Source organism: Talpa europaea (assembly GCF_964194135.1).
Source record: "Talpa europaea genome assembly, chromosome: X".
NCBI classification, from domain to species: Eukaryota; Metazoa; Chordata; class Mammalia; order Eulipotyphla; family Talpidae; genus Talpa; species Talpa europaea.
Genome location: NC_140081.1, coordinates 36075048 through 36099214, shown reverse-complemented (window position 1 = coordinate 36099214; position 24167 = coordinate 36075048). Strand labels below are relative to the sequence as shown.

The 24167-nt window shown below is 37.2% G+C and overlaps 1 protein-coding gene across 3 annotated transcripts in view; it reads left to right on the top strand.

Annotated features, from left to right (window-relative positions):
- The window catches only part of PHF8 (PHD finger protein 8), a gene marked incomplete at both ends in the record, with an annotated part of 180995 nt that overhangs the window by 30394 nt on the left and 126434 nt on the right, over nt 1–24167 (top strand). For all 3 annotated transcript variants that reach the window (XM_084258613.1, XM_084258611.1, XM_084258612.1), the window contains 2 exons: nt 16802–16887; nt 17278–17386. In XM_084258613.1, the coding sequence (XP_084114739.1) occupies nt 16802–16887; nt 17278–17386 (195 nt within the window). The remainder of the gene's footprint in view (nt 1–16801; nt 16888–17277; nt 17387–24167) is intronic.

The following is a 24167-nucleotide window of genomic DNA, read 5'->3' as shown; positions in this document are numbered from 1 at the left end:
TTTTCAATATGGGCCATTCTCACAGGTGTGAGATGGTATCTCATTGTGGTCTTGATTTGTATTTCTCTAATAATAAGTGATTGTAAACATCTATTCATGTGCCTGATAGCTGTTTTAATGTCTTCTTTGGAGAGGTGGCTGTTAGTTCTTTGGCCCAGTTTTTGATTGGGCTATTTTGTTTTGTTTTTGTAGAGTTTTATGAATTCTTTGTATATCTTTGTTATCAGTTCTTTGTCAGATGTATGGCGTGTAATTATTTTCTCCCATTCAGTAGGATGTCTTTACCTTTTAGTTATGGTTTCTTTCACTGTACAGAATTTTTTTGGTTTGATGAATTCCCAACTGTTTACGTTCTCTTTTGTTTTCCTTATTGTTGGAGAGGATTCCTTAAAGGCATCACTAAACAGTATGTCATCAAATATTTTGCTTATGTTTTCTTCTATGTATTTTGTAGTTTCTGGTTCACATCCAAGACTATGATTCATTTTTAGTTGATTTTAGTGTATGGTGTGAGATCATTGTCCAGTTTCATTCTTTTGCATACAACTGTCTCCTTTTGTGAATACTATTTATTGTAGAGACTATCCTATTCCAATGCATGTTTTTTGGGCAACTTTGTCATAAATTTACTGTCCATGTATTTGTGGGTTTATTTCTGAGCTCTCAATTCTATTCCATTGGCCTTTCTTCCAGTATTGTGATCTTGTAATTTTAAGGCTTTATAATATAGCTTGAAGTCTGAAAGTGTAACACCTCTATTCTTTTCCTTCTTTGTCATGACTACCTTTGCTATTCAGGGTCTTTTGTGATTTCATATGAATTTCAGTAGTATTTGCTCCAGTTCTTTGAAATATGTCATTGATATTTTTATTGGAATTGCATTGAATCTTTACATTATTTTGGATAGGAAGGCCATTTTGACAACGTTGATTCTTCCAATCCATGAGCAGTGAATATTTTCCATTTGTTTGTATCTTCTGTTTCTTTCAACTGTGTAATGTTATAGTTTTCTTTACTTTTGTTCTTCTTTTGTTAGGCTTATTTCTAGGTATTGAATATTTTTGGTGTAATTGTAAAAGGGATCACTTTCTTAATTACTTCCTCTTCTATCTCATTGTTTGCGTATGGGAAGACAACTGATTTATGTGTGTTGATTTTATACACTGCCACTTTGATAAACTAATTGTTTCAGTTAGTTTTTCTGTTCTCTATGTATATAATCATGTCATCTGCAAATAATGATAGCTTTACTTTTTCTTTCTAAATTTGGATTCCCTATATATCTTTCTTTTGTCTGATTACTTTAGCTAGATCTTCCAATGCTATGTTGAATCAAAATGGTGAGAGTGGACATCCTTGTCTTGTCCCTGATCCTAGTGGGAAAGCTTTCAGTTTTTCACCATTGAGAATGAGATTAGCTATGGATTTGTTGTAAATGGCTTTTGTTATGTTAAGGTCATGTTCTGTTTATCCCTAGATTTTCAAAGGTTTTCAACATTAATGGATGTTGGATCTTATCAAATGCTTTCTCAGCATATATTGATATGATTATATGGATTGTGTCTTTCTTTTTATTGATGTGGTGAGTTATATTGATTAATTTCAGATGTTGAACCATCTTTGTGTTCCTGGTATGAATCCCACTTGTTCATGGTGTATGATCCTTTTAATGCGTTGTTGGATTCAGTTTGCTAGGATTTTGTTCTGGATGGTTGAGTCTGTGTTCATTAGGGAGATTGGTCTGTAGTTTTCTTTTTGTTGTTGTCTTTATTTGGATTTGGTAATAGAGTACTGTTGGCCTCATCAAAGGTATTTGCAAGTATTCCTTTTTTTTCAATTATTTGAAGAGTTTGAGTAAGATAGGCATTAGTTCATCTTTCAAGATTTGGTAGAATTCAGTTGTGAAGACACCATGTCCTGGACTCTGGATTACTGTTTCAATTTTCTTGCTTGTGATTGTTCAGGGTTTCTGGTTCTTCCCTGTTCAGTCTTAATTGATTGTATAATTCTAAGAATTTCTCCATCTTTCTAGGTTATTGAATTTGTTAGCATATACATGTTCATAGTAGTCTCCAATAATCCCCTGAATTTCTGCAGTGCCTATTGTGATTTATCCACTTTCCTTTTTGATTATTTATTTGAGGTTTCTCCCTTATTTCCTTGGTGAGCCTTGCTAGAAGTTTCTCTAATTTGCTCATTTTTCAAAGAAATGACTTTTGGTCTCATTGATATTTTGGACTATAATTTCTATTTCATTTACTTCTGCTTTGATTTTTATTTTTCTGTTTTTCTAGTGGCTTTTGAATTTGTTCATACTTCTTTTTCTAAGTAAGTTGAGAGAGAAGGTTATTTATTTGAACTCTTTTTTGTTTCTTGATGTGGGCCTGCATTGCTATACATGTCTTTCTTTCTACTGCTTTTGTGTGCCCATAAGTTTTGGATGATTTTGTGCCTGTTTTCATTTGTCTCAAGGTATTTTTTAATTTCTTCTTTGAATTTCCTCACTAACCCAGTTGTCTTTCAGTAGTGTGTTGTTCAGTGTCCGTGTATTAAGATTTCCCTGCTTTCTTTCGATAGTTGATTTCTAGTTGGATACCTTTATGTTCTAAGTAGATGTTGAGTATGATTTCAAAACTTGATGTTTTGTGTCCCAAAATGTTGTCAATTCCAAAGAATGTCCTATGTGCACTTGAAAAAAATGTGTATTCTGCTTTTGGGGGTGCAGTGCCCTGTGTAAGTACATGAGGTCCTTGAGTTTTAATTCTCTGTTTAAAGCTATTGTATCCCTGTTTATATCTGTCTAGGTGTTCTGTTCATTGAGGAGAGTGTGGTGGTGATCTACCACAAATGTGTTTTTTTTCCATTGTGTATTTTCCGAGTTGATAGTAGTTGTCTAATGTGTTTTGGTGATCTTTCATTTGGTGCATATACATTGATGAGTGTTATGTCTTCTTGGTGTATTGTTCCTTTTTTCATTAGATAGTCTCCCTCCCTGTCTCTTGTTACCTTTTTCAACTGGAAATCTATTTTGTCTGATGTAACTATGGCCATCCCTGCCTTCTTTAGAGTCCCATTTGCTTGTGAGATTGTTTTCCAACCCTTTTCTTTGTGCCTATGCTTGTCTTGTGGAGTTTAGGTGTGTCTTCTTGACACAGTGGAAGGAATGATTTTATTCCCTGATAGAACTAGGTTCTCTCTGTCTTTTAATTGATGAGTTCATTTCATTTTTGTTTAAAGTGATTATTGATATTTGATAATCTGTTGTTGCTATTTCATTTGTAATTTTTACGGGTCAGACTATTTCCTTATTTAGTTCTTTGTGTATGATGATCTTTTTGCTTTTAGTGTGTATTCTCCTTCAGTATTTCTTGGAAGGGTGGTTTAGTGTTTGCCAACATTTTGAGTCTCTGTATCTCAAAAAGCTTTATTCCTCCCTCATATCTGCAGGAGAGTTTTGCAGTATAGAGTATTCTTAGCTACAGTTTTTCCTCTTTCAGTATTCAGAGTACATCATTCCAGTCTCTTCCTGCTCATAGTGTTTCTGCAGAGAAGTTTGATGTTACCCTGATTGAATTAACTACAGGTTATGTTCTTCCCCCTTGCCAGCTTTACTATTCTTTCATTGTCCTGAATATTTTTGAAATTTGTCTTGGTGTTGATCTCATTTTATTTAGGCATTTTGTGATTCTTTTAGATTCCTGAATTTATACATTTAGTCACTTTTCTTGGTTTAGGGCGTTTTCTTCCATTTAAAAAAATTATTTTATGTATTTTTTTACATCGTTTTTCATTTTTGTACATGTATGCATTTTCACCTTGGTTATTATAATCCCTGTAAAATTCCCACCACCCTTGTTTTGTGTCTCTGGTTTATAGTTGCCTGTTGATTTTGATTTTTACTTTATTATAATTAGTCTTTTTCCTGATCCCTTATTTGGGTCTTCTAAATTCTTGCTATTAGTGAGACAATACAGTATATTTCTTTTTCTTTCTTGCTTATCTCAGTGAGCATGATCCCTTCCAGCTCCATCCATGTGGCTGCAAATGGCATGAGTTTATCTTTTTGATTGCTGAGTAATATTCCATTGTGTATATGTACCACATCTTCTTGATCCAGTCATCTATTTTTGGGCATTTGGGTTGTTTCCAATTCTTAGCTATTGTAAATAGTGCTGCTATAAACATAGGGGTGCAGGTGCTTTTTGGAATTGATGTTTCTGTGTCCTCTAGGTAAATACCTAGGAGTGGAATTGCTGGATCATATGGAAGCTCTATGTTTAGTAGGTCCAGAAATCTCCACACAGCTCTCCATAGTGGTTGGACCAGTTTGCACTCCCACCAACAGTGCAGGAGAGTTCCTTTTTCTCCACACCCTCGCCAACATTTGTTGTTGCTAGTTTTTTTAATATGTGCCATTCTCACTGGTGTAAGATGGTATCTCATGGTAGTTTTGATTTGCATTTCCCTGATTACAAGTGATGTTGAACATTTTTTCATGTGCCTGTTGGCCACTTGCATTTCCTCTTCAGAGAAGTTTCTTTTTAGCTCTTCTGCCCATTTTTTGACTGGATTATTTTCTTTGTTGTTGTTGTGTCTCATCAGCTCTTTGCAGATTTTTGTGATCAGTTCTTTATCATTAGTGTTGTGTGCAAAAATGTTCTCCCAGTTGGTGGGGTTTCTCTTTGTTTTTGTTATTGTCTCTTTTGCTGTGCAGAAGCTCTTTAATTTGATGTAGTCCCAGCTGTTGATCTTTTTTTTTTTTAAAGATTTATTTATTTATTTATACAAGCACTGGGTACAGTCAGAAGTGCGGGAGGATGAGAGAATTCACCAGAGCCAGAGCGGGGAGCAGAGCAGGCAGAAGGACCGAAGTACACTGCTGAGGGGAGCAGCGGGTGGCTGGAGAGGTCTGTGCGCCATGTGAGACCCTCCTCTGGTGGCCGGGGAGCAGCCTGGGATTGAACTGGCGCCGCAGAGGCTGCTGGCAGCTTCGCAACCCAGCGCTCAACCACTGCGCCACCGGGGAGGCCCATCAGCTGTTGATCTTTGCCTTCACTATCACTGCTTTGGGTGATGTGTCTGTAAAGATGTCTTTGAGCAACATATAATGTAGTGTTTCGCCTGTATTTCCTTCTATGTATTTTATGGTTTCAGGTCTTATGTCAAGTTCTTTAATCCATATTGAGTTGATTTTTGTGTATGGTGTGAGGTAGTAGTCAAGCTTCATTCTTTTGCATGTAGCGACCGAGTTTTCCCAGCACCATTTATTGAACAAACTTTCTTTGCTCCAATGCATATTCTTTCCTCCTTTGTCAAAGATTAGTTGACCATAAATCTGTGGGTTTATTTCTGGATTTTCTATTCGATTCCATTGGTCTGTGTGTCTGTTCTTGTTCCAATACCATGCAGTTTTAATGATTATGGCTTTGTAGTAAAGTTTGAAGTCTGGGAGTGTGATGCCTCCATTCCCTTCTTTTTTTTCAGGAGAGCTTTGGCTATTCGGGGGTTTTTTGTTGTTCCATATGAATTTCATCAATAATTGTTCTATTTCTTTGAAGAATGACATTGAAATTTTGATTGGAATAGCATTGAATCTGTATATTGCTTTGGTAGGATGGCCATTTTAATAATGTTTATTCTCCCAATCCATGAGCAGGGGATGTCTTTCCATTTCTTTGTGTCTTCTTCTATTTCTTTTAACAGTGTTTTATAGTTTTCTTTGTATAGGTCCTTTACCTCTTTTGTTAGATTTATTCCCAAGTATTTGATTTTTTTTGTTTCAATAGTAAAAGGGATGTTTTTTTTTTTTATTTCTTCTTCTTCAGATTTATTGTTGGTGTATAGGAAGGCTACTGATTTTTGCGTGTTGATTTTGTATCCTGCCACTTCACTGAACTGATTGATGAGTTTAATTAGTTTTTCTGTGGAGTTTTTGGGGTTCTCTATGTATATTATCATATCATCTGCAAATAGTGATAGATTGACTTCTTCTTTTCCTATTTGGATTCCTTTTATGTCTTTCTCTTGTCTTATTGCACTGGCTAGGACTTCAGTATTATATTGAAAATCAGTGGTGAGAGTGGACATCCTGGACTAGCAATATTCTATGGGCCACACTGGTATTGAGAAAATGGTTTTCTAATAGGAGAAACTATTCATTTAAGTCAGGATGACAGAGGGTTTTGTTGATGGTATTGTGAATATTTACCAAGGATTAGGGTTACTGAGCATACACTAGAAAAGCTGGAAAGGTTGATGAGCAGTGGATGTTTAGAATAGAGAAATCACACAGCTATTTGGAGTGAAAATTCATAAAAGAGATGACTGGTAGAACTTCCTTCTTGAGAACTATCGAAGAGGAGCATGTATAAAACAGAAGGCGTGTAGTCCAGAGAAGTGGGTTAATACTACAAGGTCTGGGGAATGTATTTAAAGGTTTAGGCAGTTGAAGGGTGAATTCTAGACTGGGTGAAAAAATATTAACTCTTATTGACTACTTATTCTGTACCAGACTCTGCGCACTATCACCAGGAACTTTACATAGGTTATCTGAGTCCTTTTATTTTTTTTTTTAAAGAAGTGGGGTATAGGCCAGAGTCGTGGTGAGAAGATTCACCAGAGAGAGTAGGGAGCAGAACAGGCAGATATACCAAAATACAGTGCTGAGGGGAGCAGCGGGTGAGACAGGAGAGGTCTGCTGCGCCATGTGGGTTGCTCCCCAGCCGGCTGGGAATCGAACTCGCGCCACAAAGGCCATGGACAGCCTCACAGTGCTGCGCTCAACCTCCTGCACCACCAGGGAGACCCTATCTGAGTCTTTTTTTTTTAAGATTTATTTATTTATGCATACAAGACCTGGGGTGCAGTCCAGAGATGGTGGGGTGAGAGGATTCACCAGAGACAGAGTGGGAAACAGAACAGGCAGATTGACTGAAGTACACTGCCTGAGGGGAGCAGTGGGCTAGTCAGGAGAGGTCTGCTAGGCCATGTGGGTTGCTCCCTGGCTGGCAGGGGATCAAAGTCATGCTGCAGATTGCTTCCTAGTGAGGTGCTTAACCCCTTGTGTCACCAGGGAGGCCCCTTATCTGAGTCCTTTTCAAGCAAAGTTTTTACCAAGTTGATGGCTATATCCTCAATTTATTGTTATGCAGCAGGTTTACAGGCATAGTACTAGCATTTGGGTGGGTTTCAGTTTGCAGGAAGTTGGCTTATGAGCATGATCTTGCCTGAAAGAGTTGGAGTTCTGCCCTGTTTTTATGCTCCCTGTGACCAAATACTTTAGGAGTATGATCTTAACTAGAAGTTACTTAGAGAGCTGCTGCTGACTTCTTAGGTGAGGAAGGGTTTAGTTTGTGAGAGTACCACCTCTCATACATGCAAACTCAAAATTTCAAAATTAAATCATTTTAAAATATTACATTATGAAATAAGCAACACTTGTTACTTATAGAACATTGTGGAAAACTAGACAATACAGAAAAAATGGGAAGGAAAATGATTACCTGTAATCCTTTACTCAAAAAACCTCTGTTAACTATAAAATAAATACTCTTTTCATTTAATAAAGTGAAATATCTTAACTTTAAAAATTTTTATTGTATGTTGAAATAATATTGTGTCTATTGGTTAACTAAAATATTATTAATATTAATTTTATCTGTTTTTACCTTTTTTAAATTTCAGTTGTTTAATGGGGAAAATGGAAAAAAGCCCTGATACCCATCACCCAAAAGGGGCTTTCTCAGTAAGAAAGGTATAATATATATATATAATAGATTAGAGATATTCAGAAAATGGCACACATAGCCAGTTGGGAAATTCCCAAAAATACCAAACTCTCATTTTCAGTGACCCCTTAAGACAGAAAAATTAAAATGTTTTTACAAAATTAAACTTAATTGCATATTGGGAATACTGTTCATTCACCCAGGGACCCAACAGGAGTCAGAATGGAAAGAGAAAATATCAGTAACCCTTTAAGATGGCCATTTTAACAATGTTAATTCTTTTCAATCCATGAACATTGTTTATTAGGGACAATCTTTGCATTTTAGTGTCTTCCATTTCTTTAAATACTCGTGCAGTTTTTATGGTACTGGTCTTTAGGTTCCTTCATGTTAAGTTTATTCCTAGTTATTTAAATGTTCATGCAATTATAAATGGGATTGAATTCTTGATTTCCTTCTCTTCTACTTCACTATTTACATATAGGTACATGAAAGATTTTTATATATTGACTTCATAGACTGCCATTTTGCTGTACTGATTTATTGTTTCTAATAGTTTTTTTTAATGGAGTCTTCAGGAATTTTTATGTATATTATCATGATGTCTGCATATAATGATAATCTTAAATCTTCTTTCCAACTTTGGATGGCTCTTTTTAATTTTAATTTATTATGTCATTCATTTTTGTACAGTATTTGGTTTCTCCCCTCAGGTGTCGACCCATAGCTCTCCCACCACCATATCACCTGTAAACCATCACCATAGTCCCTTGTACTTTTCCCAGCCCTATTTTGACCCCTCTCCGTCCCCCTCCCTTGTTGAAGGCCTTAGATCTATGGTCAGCTTGCACATTTTATCTTTTTCTTGACCTTTTGTCAGTTTCAGATATATTCCACAGATAAGTGGAATCATCCAGTGTTTGTGTTTTTCCTTCTGGCTTATTTTGCTTAGCATAATCCCTTCTAGCTCCATCCATGTTGCCACAAATGGCACAAGTTTATCTTTTTTTATTGCAGAGTAGTATTCCATTGTATATGTGCCCCAACTTTTTGATCCATTTGTCTGTTTGGGGACATTTAGGTTGTTTCCATATCTTATTTATTGCACATAGTGCTGCAATAAACATAGAAGTGCAGGTTTCCTTTCAAATTAGTGTTTGTATGTTCTTTAGGTAGATTCCTGGGAGTGGAATCGCTGGATCATATGGTAGATAGATTTTTACTGTTTTGAGGAACCTCCACACAGCTTTCCATAGTGGCTGGACTAGTTTACATTTCCACCAGCACTGTAAAAGTGTTCCTTTACCTCCACATCCTCTCCAGCGTTTGTTGTTGCCAGTTTTTTTTTTTTTTTAAGATTTATTTATTTGTGCATACAGGAGCTGGGGTATAGGCCAGAGATGTGGGGGGTGAGAAGACTCAGCAGAGACAGAGTGGGGAACAGAACAGGAAGACTGACTGAAATGCATTGCTGATGGGGAGCACTGGGCAAGACAGAAGAGGTCTGCTGCGCCATGTGGGTTTCTTCCTGGCTGGCCAGGAATCGAACTCATGCTGCAGAGTCTGTGGATTGCTTCATAGTGTGGTGCTTAACCCTTGCGCCACCAGGGAGGCCCTGTTGCTAGTTTTTTTAATATGGGCCGTTTTCACTGGGGTGAGGTGGTATATCATTGTGTGTTTTTTTAAGATTTATTTATACATGCATGAAAGAACTGGGGTGTAGGCCAGCGGTGCAGGGTGGTAAGAGGATTCACCAGAGACAGAGTGGGACCAGAACAGGCAGATTAACTGAAATACACAGAGTAGTGGGAAAGACAGGAGAGGTCTGCTGTACCATGTGGGTCAGCTCCCTGGCAAGGGATTGATCTCCTCCTTCAGTGGCTGCTGATAGATTGTTAGCTTGATAGCACTGTGTCTTTAACCCCTGCACCACCAGGAAGGCCCTCATTGTGGTTTTGATTTGCATTTCCCTGATAATTAGTGCTGTTGAACATTTTTTCAAATGCCTGTTGGCCATTTGTGTTTCTTCTTTTGAGAAATATCTTTTTAGCTCTTCTACCCATTTTTTGACTGGGTTGTTCACTTTGTTTTTGTTGAGTTATATAGGCTCTTTGTAGATCTTCGGTATCAATCCTTTATCAGTTGTATGATGTGCAAATATTTTCTCCCATTTGGTAGGATTTCTCTTCGTTTGATTACTGTCTCTTTAGCAGTACAGAAGCTTTTTAGTTTTATAGCTCTCTCTTGCTTAATTCCTCTACCTAAAACTTCCAATATTATGTTGAATAGTAGTGGTAAAAGTATACATCTTTGTCTTGTACCTTATCATAGAGAAAAAGTTTTTAGTGCTGCATCATTGAATATGTTAACTGTGGGTGTGTCATATATAGCCTTTAATATGTTGAGGTGTTTCTTTTATTCCCATTTTCTTTCAGAGTTTTTAATCATAAATATGGTGAATCTTATCAAGTATTTTTCTGTGTCTATTGATATGCTCATTCTTTCCCCTTTTGTTGATGGTGTAATTACATGGATTGATTTCTGGATGTTGAACAATAATCCTCGCATCCTGGAGTAAACCCTACTCATTCACTATGATGATCCTTTTAATGTATTGTCAAGTTTGGATTGGTAGCTTTCATTGAGGAATTTTTCCATTTATGTTTATAAGGGATATTGATGTGTAGTTTTCTTTTTTGTGTCATGTCCTTTTCTGGTTTTGGTATCATAGTAATGTCCTCAATATATGTCTTTCAAATCGTTCCTTTTGTAGTCTTTTGGCTGAGTTTGGGAAGAATGGTTATTAGTTCAGCTTTGAATGTTTGCTATAACTTACCAGTGAAACCATCTTGTTGTAGGCTTTTTTTTCTTTCTAGGAGACGATTATTGTTTCAATTTCCTGGCTTATAATTGTCCTGTTTTGTTTTTTGTTTCTTCCAGATTCAGTCCTAGAAAGTTGTATGCTTCCAAAGGGTGTCCATTTCCTCTGGGTTATCCAATTTATGGATATAAAGATTATCTTAGTAGCTCATAAAATTCATATTTCTGAGATGCCTACTGTAACTTATTTTTCATAGCTGGTTCTAGTTATTAGAGTTTTCTTGTTTGTTTTTTTTTTCCCCTTAGAGAACCTGGCTGGAGGCTTGTCTAGCTTTTCAAAAATTTGCTTTTGATTTCATTGATCTTTTGTACCATCTTTTTAATTTCTACTCTGTTTATTCCTGGCACAATTTTTATTACTTCCTTTTAGTGACTTTTGATTTTGCCTATTATTTTTCTAGTTACTTAAGGTATAAGGTTTGATTATTTGAAGTATTTCTTCTTTCTTCATGTAGGCCTGTATTCCTATATGCTTACCTCTTAGAGGACTGCTTTTGCTAGTTCCGTCAGTTCTGATAGCTCTTGTCTTCTTTTTTGTTTGGCTTCAGTTATTTTTAAATTTCTCCTCTGATTTTCTTGTTAACCAACACTCACTCATTAGCATATTATGTAATCTCCAAATGAAACTGAAGAAACTTAGGGAGGGGATGATGCAGTTGGTGCATTCTCACTCACGTGCTTACAACTGCAGAACATGACCCCAAAACAGACATAGGTTGCAAAACAACACTAACAGATTTTATTAACACAGTGGGAGAGAGAGGGCAAGAGGATTTACAGGCTGGCGTGTGGCCAGATATTATCTGTTCTACCCCAAAGAGCATCCACTGAGCAGAGACTGAGAGCCAAAGTGAAGCTCTATGTGGCAATCTGGCATTTTCTCCACAGACACCTTCCTCTGAGTGGCTTAACTGCCAAAGCCCCAGCAGCCTAACTGCCAGAAGCCCAATGGATTAACTACCAAGAGACTCAGCAGTTTAATTACACATTTAAACTCAGCTTTGCCCTTAATTCCCATCAGCCCCCATCCGTGGTAGATTTTGAAAAGGTGAAGTTTAGAAAGCTTCACTTTCAGGGCCTCCCCCATGGCACAGCGGTTGAGCACTGGGTTGTGAAGCTGCCTGCAGCCCTGCGGCGCCGGTTTGATCCCCGGCTGCTCCCTGGCCACCAGAGGAGGGTCCCACATGGTGCGCAGACCTCTCCTGCCGCCCGCTGCTCCCCTCAGCAGTGTACTTCGGTCCTTCTGCCTGCTCTGCTCCCCGCTCTGGCTCTGGTGAATTCTCTCACCCTCCTGCGCTTCTGACTGTACCCAGTGCTTCTATAAATAAATAAATCTTTAAAAAAAAAAAAAAAAAAAAAGAAAGCTTCACTTTCAGCCATTAGGTTGGTTATCAGCACCATTCTCCAGCTTGGAGGTTGCTCCTCACTGTTCCTTTTACAGTTTCCCCAATTTTCATTTTTTATCACCATTTCTATGATGATAAGACTTAGATGTGTGAATGCTAGGGTATGGCCTAGAAGACCATTTTCTTTGGGGTTGCAGTGTACTCAAAGGAAATAACATCAGTTATGAGACATTGCCATACATAGTCATTGTGGCAAAGTCCTCCATTTATAGAAAACAGTCATTCAGTTCAAACTAGAAGAGAAAAATATCTCAAAAATGGTTAAGAGAGGTTACTATTAAAATGATTTTCTCTTGCCTTCATCTGTTAAATAGTATAGCAATATATATTTTAAGTTTATCTAATTCAAATCTGTTTGATCTATTTTGCATAAATGCATAGGACAGAATAACCAAGTAGAATTTCTGTTGGCTTTGTTGGAGCTTTCTGTAAGGGAAATTATTAATAGATTGAGCTCTAAGCATTTGGCCTGTCCAGGCCTGAGGATCCATGCCACAGGAAGTCTTACCAGATACTACCTGCAACATTTGTACCTCTGGGAAATTGAGAATATTTCCTCTTCTTGAGGTTCCCAATGCTTTTTCTCTTTGGGGGTCTCCAGAACTCGAAATGATGGTAGTCTTTACTATTCTACAGTAGATCTCTGCAGCCTTTCTCACAGACAAGGTGTCTTCTTCTTGGCCCTGCTCAATCTCTACCACCAGAAGGTCTCAATTGTGACTTTTCAATCAAATCCTGAAAACTGTAGCCATCTATTTGCAATTCTCTCTATAAAAAGAAACAAAATTCTTTATTGGAATTTTGCACAATGCCATATTATGATGGTATCAGGGAGAGAGAGAAAATGCAAACAAAATTGAGTTCTGCTCACAAAATGCAATTACTGCAGATCATGGTTGGTTAAAATTATTTTTTCCTCGAATCAAAGCAAACAAAAATAACCCAGTAAGTCTTCAAATAAAAACATTAAATTTATTCAGTTCTATGTAATGAATTCTAAATACTGAGTGTGTCAGTTAGCATGGTTCTCAAAATTTTGCCAAGGCCATTCTCTTAATTTCTCCATAAATGATTTCTGTAAATGTTAAAATTCTGAAATTACAAAATTAAAGCTCTGATACTAACAAGGAAATTTGTTCAACATTATAATTTATAACATCCCAATATAACAAACAGAATTGGCAAGTAATATCACATCAGAACATATCAGATACTTAAGAAGTTTCACATAATTTTGGAACACCAAAATTAATGCATGTGCTGGGCCACCCTGGTGGCACAAGTGGTTGAGTACTGCACTGTGAAACTGTCCGCAGCGTCTGCAGCACAAGTTTGATTCCCAGGCAGCCAGGGAGCTACCCACCTGGCATAGCAGACCTCTCCTTTTTTGCCCACTGCTCCCCTCAGCAGTGTATTTCGGTCAGTCAGCCTGTTCTGTTCCCCATTCTGTCTCTGGTGAATCCTCTCACCCCCTGCACTTCTGGCCTGTTTCCAGTTCTTGATGCATAAATAAGTAAATCTTTAAAAAAAAAAATAGTGCGTATGCTAAGGTGAAACTGTCTCAAGGATCAGTGCTTCCCATTAAGTTCCATTTTACCAGATAAATATCAAATAGGTCAAATTCATCTAATCTTTTTCCCCTAAGGAAAGGTTCATATTTTATAGAGGATCTCAGGACCTACTGAGGTTCCATAGTGTTAGAGAAAACACCATTTAATTATGCAACACTGACAATTTAAGATCTCGAAGCTCCAACTAGACTCCACCAGCACAATAATAACAGAATTAGACCTTTCTTATCTTATAGTTCTTTGCAAAAGTAACCGGTTTTTTTTTCCCCTACCAAAGCTTCACTTCCTTCAGTTCCACAGTTGGAATTCTTAACCATGAAAAGCCTTTAATTTCCCAAATCCCATTTTATCTGACATTTAATGACTTAAGCAGTTCACCTCTGATTGCATTTTCTGTGAACATGTACCCAGGACAAATGACATAGACTAAAAGAAAAAAAATTACGTTCCATAGCACGACTTCAAAGATATACATGTCAGACCAAATTATTAAATTCCAAACTAGTTTTCATAACTTAAGTTCTAAATTAATTTTCATTAACCACAGATTATCCCAGACCACACTTTCTAGAATTACTTGGACCAGTTCCTATTGTATTTCTGTGCTCAAAATTTCTATAGTTGCCATCTATAACAATTTCTGTATCATCTGGAGACCAGAACAAGTGGACGCAAAGGAGAAGACATGCAGACATACAACATATGGACATGGAGATCTCCCTTATGTTTTTTTTTAAAATTATGCTCATCATTTCAGGGTTTAATCAGAAGTTAATCCTAGGGTAGCTTATAACAAACTGGAAGAATAAATATTTAAACTTTTGTCTTTTTCTTAGCTATGTCTTCAAAATGTTCACAACTCTACAGGGTTTTAGTCCCCAAGTCATTACCTTCTAGGACTTTCTTCACTCTGGAAAGATGCACCTAGGGTTTTATGCCTGAAAGTTTTATAGAAGTGGGAGTGGTTAGAAAAACATCATTAGGACCAGGCCATTTTTCTTACAGCTGTGCTTTGGCATCTCTACCAGGTCTTGTGTAAGACCTGATCACCAGATCTGAAAGGAGGTGTGATAGTTAATCTGGATGCATGGAAGTCCTAAATAGAGCAAAGTTATGAAATACAGCTAAAACTTCCTGAATATGTTTTACATATTATTTGATCCTTTATTCTTGTTCCGTGTCTGGTGCAGTGTTCAAAATTGAAGCTTGGAATGGTCTTCTAAAACAATTTCAAAGGGCTTTAAATGTCACCTACTTCTAGGATCCATGCTTATCTGAAGGAGGGTGGTGGAAAATACTAAATCCCAGTTGCAAATTGGTTTTTTGGCATATTTTTAACAAAGTCTTTTTTTACTGTGATGTTCTTTCTCAGTTTGTCCTGTAGATTGTGGTCTCCAGGAAGTGTGTAGCTTCCAAGTAATCTGTAAAGCATTGCTTTCCTTCTGAGTGACTTCTGAAACAAACTCAGGTCCATTGTCACTCTGAATAAAGTTGGACAATCCCAAGCAAGGAATTATTTCCTTCAGCGTTTATTTGGCAATCTCTGAAACTTTCTGTCCTGAGGGGGAATGTTTCCAACCATCCCAAGAAGGTATCCACAAAGTGCAAAAGATACTTATAATTGCAAGTTGTTCTGGGCATTTGGATAAAATCTACTTGACATGCTATAAAAGGGTAGATTCCCCAATATTGAACACCAGTAGCTTTAGGGAATGAGTCTTCAGATTTTTCTTAGCGCAGCAATGGCAACCTTGGGTAATCTGCTGAACCACTTTGCAAATAGGAGCCCTTTCTATATGTACTCTAGAAAAGACTCTAGCAAGGCATCTCTCACATAGTGGGATCCCTCATGTAGATGTTTCAACACTGGGAAAATTAGGACTTCAGGGAGGATTATCATTCCATGTGAGTTCATTCTTAAAGTGGAACTTGGGTGGAAGTTGGTAAAACCCCATTCATGGGCCCTTTCCTTATCCCCGTCTGTGTATTTGGTAACAAACTGGATGAGTCTCTCCAGAGAGCAGAAATGAACAGTGGCCTTAATTGCACAGTCAGCTGTTCTGTTTCCCTTTGCAATTTCAGATCTATCCCTTTGGTGGCTGGGACAATGAAACACTGTTATAACTGATAGTAAAGCTGCTATTTTCAGCAAGGCCAATATCGCGAGTGTGTGCTTAATGTCTTTGTTGCTGGCTGTAAGGATGTCCCTTTCCTTCCAGATGGCACCATGTGTATGCAAAAGCATGAAGGAATATTTCAAATCACTGTATATGTTTACTCTCTTTTCCTTAGAGGATTTGGGTCAGGGCTATCAGTTCAACCTGTGCTGATGTCCCTAGTGGGAGGGCTTTGGCAACCTTGGTGTCCTAAAATGTCATCACTACCTATCCTGCACATTAGTGTCCCTGTTCCATAAAACTTCTCACACTGAATCTGAAAGGGTTTGCTCTGACAAACCTGGTCAGCTAGATTACACAGTTTCAATAGTTTCTAGACAGTTACAGGTTAAGATTTCATCTGCATGTCTCTCTGCATTCATTGGGAGCAAAGCAGATTTAAAGAGTGGGTGACTCATAAATGCATATTAGGATTATCTAATAGAGCTGCTTGATATTTTCCCATTTGCCCAGCAGTCAAGCAAAGTCTACCGTTCTGTTCCAGCAATGTCAAAACCCAGTGTGGCACATACACATTGTGATGGGATGACCTCAGGGGAGAGTTCTTCATGCAGTGCTGCACCCAGCCTGGGGTAGGGGTAATACAGTCAGTTTTCTTAACCTTTTAATGGTCTCTAGTGCAGGGAGTGTTTCAGCCTCTCCTCCACTCCCATATTTTGTGATGTCTTGTCCATGAATAGTTCTTAGTTCTCCTTGTCAGGGGGAGGGTAGTCAGGAAAGGCCTATTTTATCATTTTGATCCATTCTGAGTCTAAATGAAACTTTGTGTATTTTTTAGCTCTGTCATAATTGTTTTAGACCAATGTGGTCCAATAGAAATTTTTGCATTGACAAAAATGTTTGATAATCTGCCCAATATAGTAACATCTAGCCACATGTGTCTGCTGAGCACTTGAAATGTAACTTGTATTATGGAGGAACTACATTTGAATGTTTAATTAATTTAAATATGAAAATAGTCATGTGTATGGGACAGCTTAGTTCTAGACTTCATGAAAAATGAAATTTCTATAAACATTGGCTGCTTTTCTCTTTTCTAGTTGTGTTGGTGTCGAAGAGGAGAAGGCTGCTGACATCGATCTCTACCACTGCCCCAACTGTGAGGTCTTACATGGGCCCTCTATTAGTAAGTAGATCTTTGGGTTTCCAAGAGAAGGTGTTCCAGAGGAGAGAAAGCAAGGAAGCTTGGAAGGGAAATTGCCTTTGCCTAAGTGCTTCAGATTCGTCTCTCTTAGGAAATAGTAGAAACTTACTCAGGCCTTGAAACCCAGCCTCACCACTGTGAAAGGGCAAAAGTACAGAGCTTCACCTCCCTGCATTCCTAGGGATTCCCCAAAAGCATCACCTGTCCTCACCAGGGACTTTTTTAAGTCTGTGAGAAACTCATTAATTCCACGTGCTCCAAGCATTTGTTAGATTAGAACAGAAGCAGGATCTGCTGAGGCCTTTGATTTTTGAAACAACAGCTAGCTTATGACCATTCTGACTTACTGTCTCATGTCTTTTTCTGGCTTAGTGAAAAAACGCCGTGTGTCATCGAAAGGGCATGAAACACAAAAGGGGAAGCCAGTGAAGACTGGGAGCCCTACGTTCATTCGAGAACTCCGGAGTAGGACCTTTGACAGGTGAAACCCTTAGTTTAAGGGCAGGCATACAAATACCAGGACTCAGGGAGCCTGTAGAAAAACTCTTGAGTTCCCTTTGGGAACTGATTTAGTCATTTTCTGAGAAACATTGCTAGAGCTTCATTGGATGTGTCGCATACATGAAGGTCTACTTGTAGAAACTTTTGATAGATTGGGAGACAGATTTCACCTGTCAGGAAAGGATATTTACATGTACTCTAGGAATGCTAGAACTAGAAGAAGTGCTAAAGATAAGTTTAATTCTCCTGTAGAGAGAAATTTTCAGTATTCACATATTTCTTTAATAATAAAGAGTTTTTTTCCTTAAAAATTTAAGATGAACTTCTTAAAAAAAATTTACTGGAATTAACTTAGAAACATTTAATGAATAAAGCACTCTCTTTTGCTTAGTTTTTAATTCATTTGACCATTTTCAGTTTTCCTATAATTGAAGTATGATTTAGGAGTGTGTTTCTTGAAATTAATATTGTTTGTTTTATTTATTTAAAAGCAGTGAGTCTCCTTTTTTTAAAAAAAAGATAACTTTATTAAATGGAACATTATATACACACTACTTCGTACCATGTCTACATTAAGATATATTAAAAAAAAACATTTTTCCATTTTTGATTACAATAAAATGGAAGAGACATTACATTAATATATAACAGATAAAATCAATGTAAATTTTCCAAAAACAATGTACATTTTAGAAATACATGTTCTATATTATTTAAGTGACTTCCACAGAGGTTTCCTGGGGTCCTTGATCCTCAACTCCCTGGCTGAACAACAATGGCGCCTGTGGGTGTGCTTTCCTGGTGCCCACAGTCCACCTTAGTGGAGGATCCCCATCTCAGCTCCAAATCGCAGACGTGCACAGGGCCTGGCTTGCGCATGCTTTTCAGCTCACATTCATCTACGGAACTTGCCCTCTCTCAGTTCCACAGAAGTTTCATGGGGTCCCTGACCGCCACTCCCTAGCTTGCCTTCTCAAAGTATTTTTTTTTAAATAATAAATTTTATTTTTATATTCCCCCATACAATTGCAAACGCCCCATTCTGACCCCAATCCTTCCCCTCCCGCCCCCCACCCCCCAAAAAGTGTCTCTGGTTCATAGTTTTTTGTTGATTTTGATTTTCACTTTCTTATAGTTATTCATTTTCCTGGTCCCTTATTTAAGTTTTCTAGATTCCTGCTATGAGTGAGACCATGCGGTATTTTTTTTTTTCTTTCTGGCTTATTTCACTGAGCACGATCCCTTCCAGCGCCATCCATGTTGCTGCAAATTGCATGTGTTTATCTTTTTTGAATGCTGAGTAATATTCCATGGTATATATGTACCACATCTTCTTGATCCAGTCATCTATTTTTGGGCATTTGGGTTGTTTCCAAAGCTTAGCTATTGTAAACAGTGCTGCTATAAACATAGGGGTGCAGGTGCTCTTTGGAATTGATGTTTCTGTGTCCTTTGGGTAAATACCTAGGAGTGGAATTGCTGGATCATATGGAAGCTCTATGTTTAGTAGGTCCAGAAATCTCCACACAGCTCTCCATAGTGGTTGGACCAGTTTGCACTCCCACCAACAGTGCAGAAGAGTTCCTTTTTCTCCACACCCTCGCCAACATTTGTTGTTGCTAGTTTTTTTAATATGTGCCATTCTCACTGGTGTGAGATGGTATCTCATGGTAGTTTTGATTTGCATTTCCCTGATTACAAGTGATGTTGAACATTTTTTCATATGTCTGTTGGCCATTTGCATTTCCTCTTCAGAGAAGTTTCTTTTTAGCTCTTCTGCCCATTTTTTGACTGGATTATTTTCTTTGTTGTTGCTGAGTCTCATCAGCTCTTTGCAGATTTTTGTGATCAGTCCTTTATCATTAGTGTTGGGTGCAAAAATGTTCTCCCAGTTGGTGGGGTTTCTCTTTGTTTTTGTTATTGTCTCTTTTGCTGTGCAGAAGCTCTTTAATTTGATGTAGTCTCAGCTGTTTATCTTTGTCTTCACTATCACTGCTTTGGGTGATGTGTCTGTAAAGATGTCTTTGATGTGCAAATCCCGTAGTGTTTTGCCTATATTTCCTTCTATGTATTTTATGGTTTCAGGTCTTATGTCTAGTTCTTTAATCCATTTTGAGTTGATTTTTGTGTATGGTGTGAGGTAGTGGTCAAGCTTCATTCTTTTGCATGTATCGACCCAGTTTTCACAGCACCATTTATTGAACAAACTTTCTTTGCTCCAATGCATAGTCTTTGCTCCTTTGTCAAAGATTAGTTGACCATAAATCTGTGGGTTTATTTCTGGATTTTCTTTTTTTTTTTTTTTTTTTTTTTTTTTTTTTTTTAATTTTACATATTTTATTTTATTTTATTTTTTTTTATAAATTTTATTGTTATATTCCCCATACAATTGCAGCCCCCCATTCTGACCCCAATCCCTCCCCTCCCGCCCCCGCCCCCCTAAAAGTGTCTCTGGTTCATAGTTTTTTGTTGATTTTGATTTTCACTTTCTTATAGTTATTCATTTTCCTGGTCCCTTATTTAAGTTTTCTAGATTCCTGCTATGAGTGAGACCATCCGGTATTTTTCTTTTTCTTTTTGGCTTATTTCGCTGAGCATGATCCCTTCCAGCGCCATCCATGTTGCAGCAAATTGCATGTGTTTATCTTTTTTGAATGCTGAGTAATATTCCATGGTATATATGTACCACATCTTCTTGATCCAGTCATCTATTTTTGGGCATTTGGGTTGTTTCCAAAGCTTAGCTATTGTAAACAGTGCTGCTATAAACATAGGGGTGCAGGTGTTCTTTGGAATTGATGTTTCTGTGTCCTTTGGGTAAATACCTAGGAGTGGAATTGCTGGGTCATATGGAAGCTCTATGTTTAGTAGGTCCAGTATTTCTGGATTTTCTATTCGATTCCATTGGTCTGTATGTCTGTTCTTGTTCCAATACCATGCAGTTTTGATGATTATGGCTTTGTAGTATAGTTTGAAGTCTGGGAGTGTGATGCCTCCATTTCCTTCTTTTTTTTTCAGTAGAGCTTTGGCTATTCGGGGTTTTTGGTGATTCCATATGAATTTCATCAATAATTGTTCTATTTCTTTGAAGAATGCCATTGAGATTTTGATTGGAATAGCATTGAATGTGTATATTGCTTTTGGTAGGATGGCCATTTTAATAATGTTTATTCTTCCAATCCATGAGCAGGGGATGTCTTTCCATTTCTTTGTGTCTTCTTCTATTTCTTTTAACAGTGTTTTATAGTTTTCTTTATATAGGTCCTTTACCTCTTTTGTTAGATTTATTCCCAAATATTTGATTTTTTTTGTTTCGATAATAAAAGGGATGGTTTTTTTGATTTCTTCTTCAGATTTATTGTTTGTGTATAGGAAGGCTACTGACTTTTGCGTGTTGATTTTGTATCCTGCCACTTTACTGAATTGATTCATGAGTTGAATTAGTTTTTCTGTGGAGATTTTGGGGTTCTCTATGTATATTATCATATCATCTGCAAATAGTCATAGTTTGACTTCTTCTTTTCCTATTTGGATTCCTTGGATATCTTTCTCTTGTCTTATTGCTCTGGCTAGGACTTCCAGTATTATATTGAAAAGCAGTGGTGAGAGTGGACATCCTTGTCTTGTTCCAGATCTTAATGGAATTGCTTTCAGCTTTTCACCATTGAGAATGATACTGGCTGTTGGCTTGTCATAGATGGCCTTTATGATGTTGAGGTATGTTCCTTGTATCCCAAGAATTTCAAGGGCTTTTATCATGAATGGGTGTTGCACTTTGTCGAAAGCTTTCTCAGCATCTATTGATATTATCATATGGTTTTTATATTTCTTTTTGTTGATGTGTTGGATAACGTTGATTGATTTTCGGATGTTGAACCATCCTTGTGCCCCTGGAATGAATCCAACTTGGTCGTGGTGAATTATCTTATGGATACATTGTTGGATTCTGATAGCTAAAATTTTATTGAGGATTTTTGCATCAGTGTTCATTAGGGAGATTGGCCTATAGTTTTCCTTTTTTGTGTTGTCCTTATTCGGTTTTGGTATTAGTGTAATATTGGCTTCATAGAACGTGTTTGGTATTGTCCCTTCCTTCTCAATTTTTTGGAAGAGTTTGGGAAGGATAGGCACTAATTTGTCTCTGAATGTTTGGTAGAATTCATTTGTAAATCCATCAGGTCCTGGGCTTTTGTTTTTGGGGAGGTTTTTGATTACCATTTCAATTTCGCTGTTTGTAATTGGTCTGTTTAGATGTTCTATTTCTTCTTTATCTAGCTTTGGGTGATTGTAGAGTTGTAGGAATTTGTCCATCTCCTCTAGATTGTTGAACTTGTTTCCATATAACTGTTCATAGTAGTTACTGATTATTCTTTTGATTTTTCCTGTGTCCGTTGTGATTGCTCCTCTTTCATTTATGATCCTGTGTATTTGCGCTTTCTCCCTTTTTTCCTTTGTGAGCCTGGCTAGGGGTTTGTCTATTTTATTGATTTTTTCAAAGAACCAGCTCTTGGTTTCATTGATCTTTTGATTGTTTTTTTAGTTTCAATTTCATTTATTTCTGCTTTGGTTTTTATTATTTCTTTTCTTCTACTGGTTTTTGGGTTTTTTTGTTGTTCTTTTTCTAGATCTTTGAGCTTCGAGATTAGGTTGTTTCTTTGAGTTCTTTCTTGTTTTTTGATGTGAGCTTCTATTGCTATATATTTTCCTCTTATTACTGCTTTTGCTGCATCCCATACATTTAGGATATTGGTGTCCTCCTTGTCATTCAATTCAAAGAATTTTTTAATTTCTTCTTTGATCTCCTCGTTATTCCAGTGGTCTTCCAGTAGTGTGGCTTTTAATCTCCATGAGGTAGGATAGTTCCTTGCCTTCTTTTTATGATTTATTTCTAGTTTGATGCCTTCGTGGTCAGAAAAAATGGTTGGAATGATTTCAATCTTGGTGTATCTGTTGATGTTTGTCTTGTGCCCCAGTATGTGATCGATCCTGGAGAATGATCCGTGTGCGCTTGAGAAAAATGTGTACTCCGTTTTTTTGGGGTTTAGTGTTCTATAGATGTCTGTTAAGCCCATGAGGTCTAGGTCAGGGCTCTAGTGTCTTTGTTGATCTTTTGTCCTGTAGATCTGTCCATTGGTTAGAGTCGGGTGTTGAAGTCTCCTACTATAAATGTATTTTGTCTAATGTCTGTTTTCAGAGTTGATAGTAATTGTCATATATTTTGGTGCTCCTTCATTTGGCGAGTATATGTTGATGAGTGTTATATCTTCCTGATGTATTGTCCCCTTAATTATAATGTAGTTTCCATCCAAGTCTCTTTTCACCTTTTTTAGTTTGAAGTCTATTTCATATGACATAAGTATAGCTGTTCTGCCTTCTTTTTGGTTAATTTACTTTAAGTATTGCTTTCCAACCTTTTACTTTCGGTCTTTGTTTATCTTTTGTAGTTGAATGTGTTTCCTGGAGAAAGCAGAAGGCTAGATTTTGTTTTTTATTCATCCTGCTACTCTGTTTATCTACAATAAGATACCACCTCACACCTGTCAGAATGGCTAGCAGCAAAAAGAGAAGAGATAATAAATGCTGGTGAGGATGTGGGGAAAGGGGAACTTAATGCACTATTGATGGGATTGTAAACTGGCATAGCAACTATGGAAAACAGTAGGGAAGATCCATAAAAAATTAAAAGTAGAAATTACTCAAAGATCCAGTAATCCCACTCTGGGAATATATTCAGAGGAAACTAAAACTCTACATAGAAGAAATATCTGCATCCTTCCCCTCCATTAAAACCTCAGTGCCCATAGATAGATGAAAAGATAAAATTGTTTATATGAAAAGTCACACGTCACTTAATGGGTATATGTTCTGAGAGATGTTATTAGCTCTAGACTGTACTACTACTCCAACCCAAAATAATCAATGATGAAAATAGCCAGCCAAGAATACTGTATTTTGATGCTAGCTCCAACCCTTGGGGCTGGTACTAACCTTGTGAAACACTGACAGCTCACAGACTACTGAGTCTTAGATGTGGAGCCCCAGAGAAGAGGGTTACTGACAGTGCCAGAAACACAATTGGGCTGGATTCCTCCGAGGCCTGCCCCCACTCTGCTGACTCAACAACAGCAAATACAGGTCTCAGTACCTATGGTTGCCTATAAGGCCCAAAATCCAAACAGATCACATAGCCTTAAGCAGGAAAAATAAAAGTAGCTCATCTAAATTCTCACTATATATATTTTCAATTATATATGGAAACTTAAAGTAGAAAATGTGAAGACACAAAATATGACTTAAAATCTCAAGTGCAGATGACATCACAATAAGAGCATGACTCTCTAAATACAACCACAAAGACATTGAAGATTATCTTTCCATCAGATTGTCAAAATTGCTGTAATAAAGAAACTCAAAGATAGAAGATAAATCAGAAAAGCAAGTCAAAGTGATATAAAAAACCCATAAAAACTTAGAAATACAAGAAAATTCAGAAAAATTGACATAAAAATAAAATGAACAGAAGGTAGATATTAAGAATTAAATTTAAATAACAGATTCAGAATGTAAAAGACTTAATAAATGGGATAAGAACTCAAGAGGAAGATAATGGAAGCAGAGTGGACCCAGTGGAGGCTCAAATTACCTCAAAGATAGTAGTGCACAAAAGACCCACATGGAAGAAGAGAAAAGTAAGATGTGAAAAAATGAATAAGTACTTCAAGATCTATTCAGCTGCATTAAGAAAGGCAACAGAAGGATAA